The sequence below is a fragment of the Pteropus vampyrus genome, unplaced genomic scaffold (assembly GCF_000151845.1).
Source record: "Pteropus vampyrus isolate Shadow unplaced genomic scaffold, Pvam_2.0 Scaffold134, whole genome shotgun sequence".
Classification (NCBI taxonomy): domain Eukaryota; kingdom Metazoa; phylum Chordata; class Mammalia; order Chiroptera; family Pteropodidae; genus Pteropus; species Pteropus vampyrus.
In genome coordinates, this window is record NW_011888915.1 from 36,757 (window position 1) to 41,097 (window position 4,341).

The following is a 4,341-nucleotide window of genomic DNA, read 5'->3' on the forward strand; positions in this document are numbered from 1 at the left end:
TGCTGGTCAAGGACAATGGCGAGCCGCCGCTGTCGGCCAGCGTCACGCTGCACGTGCTGCTGGTGGACGGCTTCTCGCAGCCCTACCTGCCGCTCCCGGAAGCGGCTGCCGACGCGGCCCAGGCCGACCCGCTCACCGTCTACCTGGTCATCGCGCTGGCGTCGGTGTCGTCGCTCTTCCTGTTCTCGGTACTGGCGTTCGTCGCGGTGCGGCTGTGCAAAAGAAGCAGAAGCGCCTCGTTGGGTGGCTGCTCGGTGCCCGAGGGCCACTTTCCGGGCCACCTAGTGGACGTCAGCAGCACCGGAACCCTGTCTCAGAACTACCAGTATGAGGTGTGTCTGATGGGAGGTTCAGGTACTAGCGAGTTCAAGTTCCTGAAGCCTATTCTCCCCAATGGTCTGGTTCAAGACACTGAGCATGACTAGCGCAATACTCCAACTGCAAGAGTAGTTTAGGTTTCATTAACAGAAAAATTTAAAAATAGTTGTTTAGCGATGATTTTTTAAAACAAGAATCTTTAGTTGATATAACATTTTGTTATATATTAATTTTACCTTCTCTTTACTTTGTCGATCTTTGCATATTCTCTGCTTTTCATTTGCTTCCTGTCTTAACTGCAGTCTTTTTTATTAACACTGCTTATGTCTATATAATGGCTTTTCTCAAGGAGGAGAGAACCATGGAATAGGTTAGACTTTCTTGCTATAGCAAGCTCAAATTGTTTCAGTTTTTATCATCTGCCACAGTGTTGTTTGCAACAAATGCAGTCTTTATGTCTCCTTTTCTTTTTCTAATAAATAAGTAAAAATAAATTCATTATCTTTAATGGTGATTTCAAATAGGTTTATTTTAAGGAACTCACTTCGAATTCTATATCCAAAGCAATGTTGAGAGTTCCAAACCACCAGTCCCGTAAATTATTTTGTTGATATAGTCAGATAATGTTCTTTATAATATTCCTAAAGCAACTTTGTCTATGGTTAATGAAGTTTGTAGATAAGAATGTGTTTTCTTTAAGATGTACCATTTTAAGGTGCCCCATCTTTCTAGGGGTATAGTATCCAAATAAAAGTAATACATTTAATTCCTTTTCTTTTTGACATTTGCAATTAATATTTCAATATCGTATGTACTTAAATTGGCCAAAAGTGGACAAAAATATAGGCTAATAGGGCAAATTACTGTTAGATTTGCTTAAAGTGTATTCATGACTGAGGGGGAAAATTAAATGTAAGGCATTTGGAACAACTGATTGTGCTTTTCTATTTGGCATGAAAATATCGTTGAATAAGGCATCTGGTGGGATAACAATTTAGTAAATTCTGAGATTTAAGTGTTATCAATCTGAGGGCCTTTTTTAATTTCAAGAAAGTACATGTATATATGACCTCTAAATGCCTTATGGTATAAGTGGTGTCCCATCCAATTCTACTTTTTAATTAAAATCGACTTGGCATTTATATATCATTATATGAGGGAAATCTTTTCTTTGTTTCCTGTCTTATTTTCAACTTGACATGATTTAGAATTCTGTATGGTCCTTCTGGGATAAACACTGTTAATTCACATTAGCATTCTTTCTCCTATAGTGTAATTAAAAGAAGATGTACAAGAATAGGAAGTTCTAAAGAGGAGAGAGCAAAATCACTGTAAAAGTCTAAATGAGCCACAAATAAAAATAGGCAACCAAAACATCACATTTTATGGCTATTTTGAGTAAACAGAAAAACTTATTTTTAGGTAACAAAATATTTAATTCCCAATTAGAGAAGCTGATGAGGAAAAAATAAGTTTTCTCATAGACATTTTCTCATTCTCAAAGGCATTTTATTCGAATACTAATGACTAGAAGAAACAGAACTGAAGGTTCTCGGAGATTTTCAAAATTCGCCAAAGAGAAAAGGAATTTAAGATTGATATGCCTTCATACATTATGTATAGTTATAAATGATGTCATTTTATATAACTGAGAACTAAATGCATGAATTCTTAATCAGAGAAAAGACAATATTTCCTTTCATTCATTAAGTATTTTTTATAAATCTTCCTCAGTTCTTAAATATGGCTTCTTTGCAAATGAAGACTTTTAATAAAATGACAGCTCTTCTACACATTCCACTACTTTATTCTAGGAGTCTTTTGCTTCTTAGAGTAAATTTTTATGTTTTAAAGCTGGAAATCTATTAGTCTTAATTTAGAGTTATTTTTATTTCTAATACTCATAATCTTAACCAATGGTCTTCTTGACTGTAGATTTTTTAATTTTAAAGTCACTGCCCTGTTATTTTGGTATTCAACATTGTTGACGAAAAAGTGATATCTGTCTAGTTCTCATTCTTTTATCTATAAACTTCTTTACTCTCTTTTAGATGTTTTATTTTGATGTTCTGATACTTGGTAGGTCCCAACTTGAGATTCACCCAATATGCTGAATTTTTCTTTGTTTGACTAACTATAGTTTTCTTTTTCAAAATTTCTATTTGGCAAGTTTTCACAATAATTTGTGTTTTTTTCCTACAATTGCTATTTTCTTCTTTTTTGTTTTAGGAAATTAAGTATTTATACTTTTAAATTCTCTCCATATTGTTCTCAATGAATGCAGAAATTTTTTTCTTTATGAAATCCAACACTTTTTCATGATAAAAACACTCAACAAACTAGGAATAACAGGTTATGTACTCAATTTGATAAAGGGCAACTATAAAACCCAACAGCTAACTTCATATTTAATGATGAAAGACTGAAATCCCTGAGATCAGGAACAAAACAAGACGTCTCCTCTCACCTCATCTGTTTAACGTTGCACTGAAAGTTCTAGCCAGGGCAATTAAGCAAGAAAAATAAATAAAATAATTCATACTGGAAATGAAGAAGTAAAAGTATATTTGCAGAGGATATGATTGTACATAAAGAAAATCCTAAGGAATCCACACATAAAATGAAAACCTACTAAAATTGATAAATGAGTTCATTGAGATTGGAGGATACAAGATCAGAATACAAAAATCAGTTAGTATTTCTGTACATTGGACAACCCAAAAATGAAATGAAAACAATTCCACTTGTGATGACATCAAAAAGAATAAAATACTTAGGAATAAATTTAACAGAATAAGTATAAAATCTGTACACCAAACACTACAAACCAACATTGAAAGAAATTAAAAATTAATGAAGACCTAAGTAAGTAGAAAGTGTTCATGGATTGGGAGATTTGTTAAGATGGTGATACCCTCAAACTGGTGTACATATCCAATGTGATCTCTATCACAATCCCAACCATTTTTTTGCAGAAATTGGCAAATTAACTCTAAAATTTATTATATATGTCACTCTTAATTTTTTTTAACCTAATTGGAAGATAAACCATTTTAAAGGTTCTTAATTGAAAACTCGAAAACTAATATATTTCACTTATGATATCTATGTACCCCAGGGCAAGGCTGAAGTTTGGATCTAAATTATCTAAAATGTCTACCCTCTCCAATTCCACTTAAGCAGATGAGATAATGGATTCTGGAGCCACACTGTAACAGTCTGAATACTAGCTCTGCCATTTCACATGGTGTGTGACTGTGGGAAGGCTATTTAAACTCTGTGTTTCAATTTCTTCATCTATAAAATGTAGATAATAAGAGTGCCTACCTCATAAGGTTGTTTAGGGGATAAAATGAATTACTATACATAAAATGCTTAGAATAGTATCTGGCATATAGTGGCACATATATGTTAATAGTATGTAGGTTTCATTTGCTTTGGATTGACAAAAGAAACTGAAAAAGCTGATTTGCAACATGACTTCTATGTCAGCATATAGGAATAAGTAAATAAAATATAGTTTAAATTTTGTTCTGAACTCTTTAACGTGAATCTAACTAGAACTTAGTTACTGTATTATGAACAATTTGCTCTTTATTTTTTCCAGATTTGTTTTTCATTTATATCTAAAATAATATTCTTTCTTTTGTCCTTTTCAGTATTGTTTTTTATTTTACTTAATGTTGATACATATTATATCTCCTCCGATTTGCCTTAAATGTGAAAGAAAATTCTAAAATGTATGAATATTATTATTGCCATTGCTATATCTCTTACAGGAAGTAATTAATCTAACTGAATCAAGGTAAATTTAATTGAATAGTACTTAGCATGTATATCCCCTCATCTCTCAGAATTCTATATTCAGTTTCAGACATGTTCATGGCTGAATGTATGATCTGACAATAATCTTCATATATAGGTAGAAACAATAATTAAAGTAGATTAATTAATGTATTCAACTGATATTTATTGAATAACTACTATAATCCAGTTTTCTTTCAAAAATAATTTTTTCTAATA

At 32.6% G+C, this 4,341-nt stretch overlaps 1 protein-coding gene and 1 non-coding gene across 6 annotated transcripts in view; one reads left to right on the forward strand and one right to left on the reverse strand.

The window, feature by feature from the left end:
• LOC105297013 (protocadherin beta-2) overlaps positions 1–4,341 on the forward strand; it is an 87,838-nt gene that overhangs the window by 11,598 nt on the left and 71,899 nt on the right. The window contains exon 2 of one of the 5 annotated variants that reach the window (XM_023534886.1): positions 6–457. The exons of the other annotated variants lie outside the window; for them this stretch is intronic. Within the exon in view, the coding sequence (XP_023390654.1) occupies positions 6–425 (420 nt within the window). The 3' untranslated portion in view covers positions 426–457. Of the gene's footprint in view, positions 1–5; positions 458–4,341 lie in introns of those variants that run through there. 5 annotated transcript variants of the gene reach the window in all.
• LOC111744420 lies at positions 635–754 on the reverse strand. The gene has a single exon (XR_002782140.1). It is a non-coding gene; the product is annotated as a small nucleolar RNA SNORA28 (small nucleolar RNA).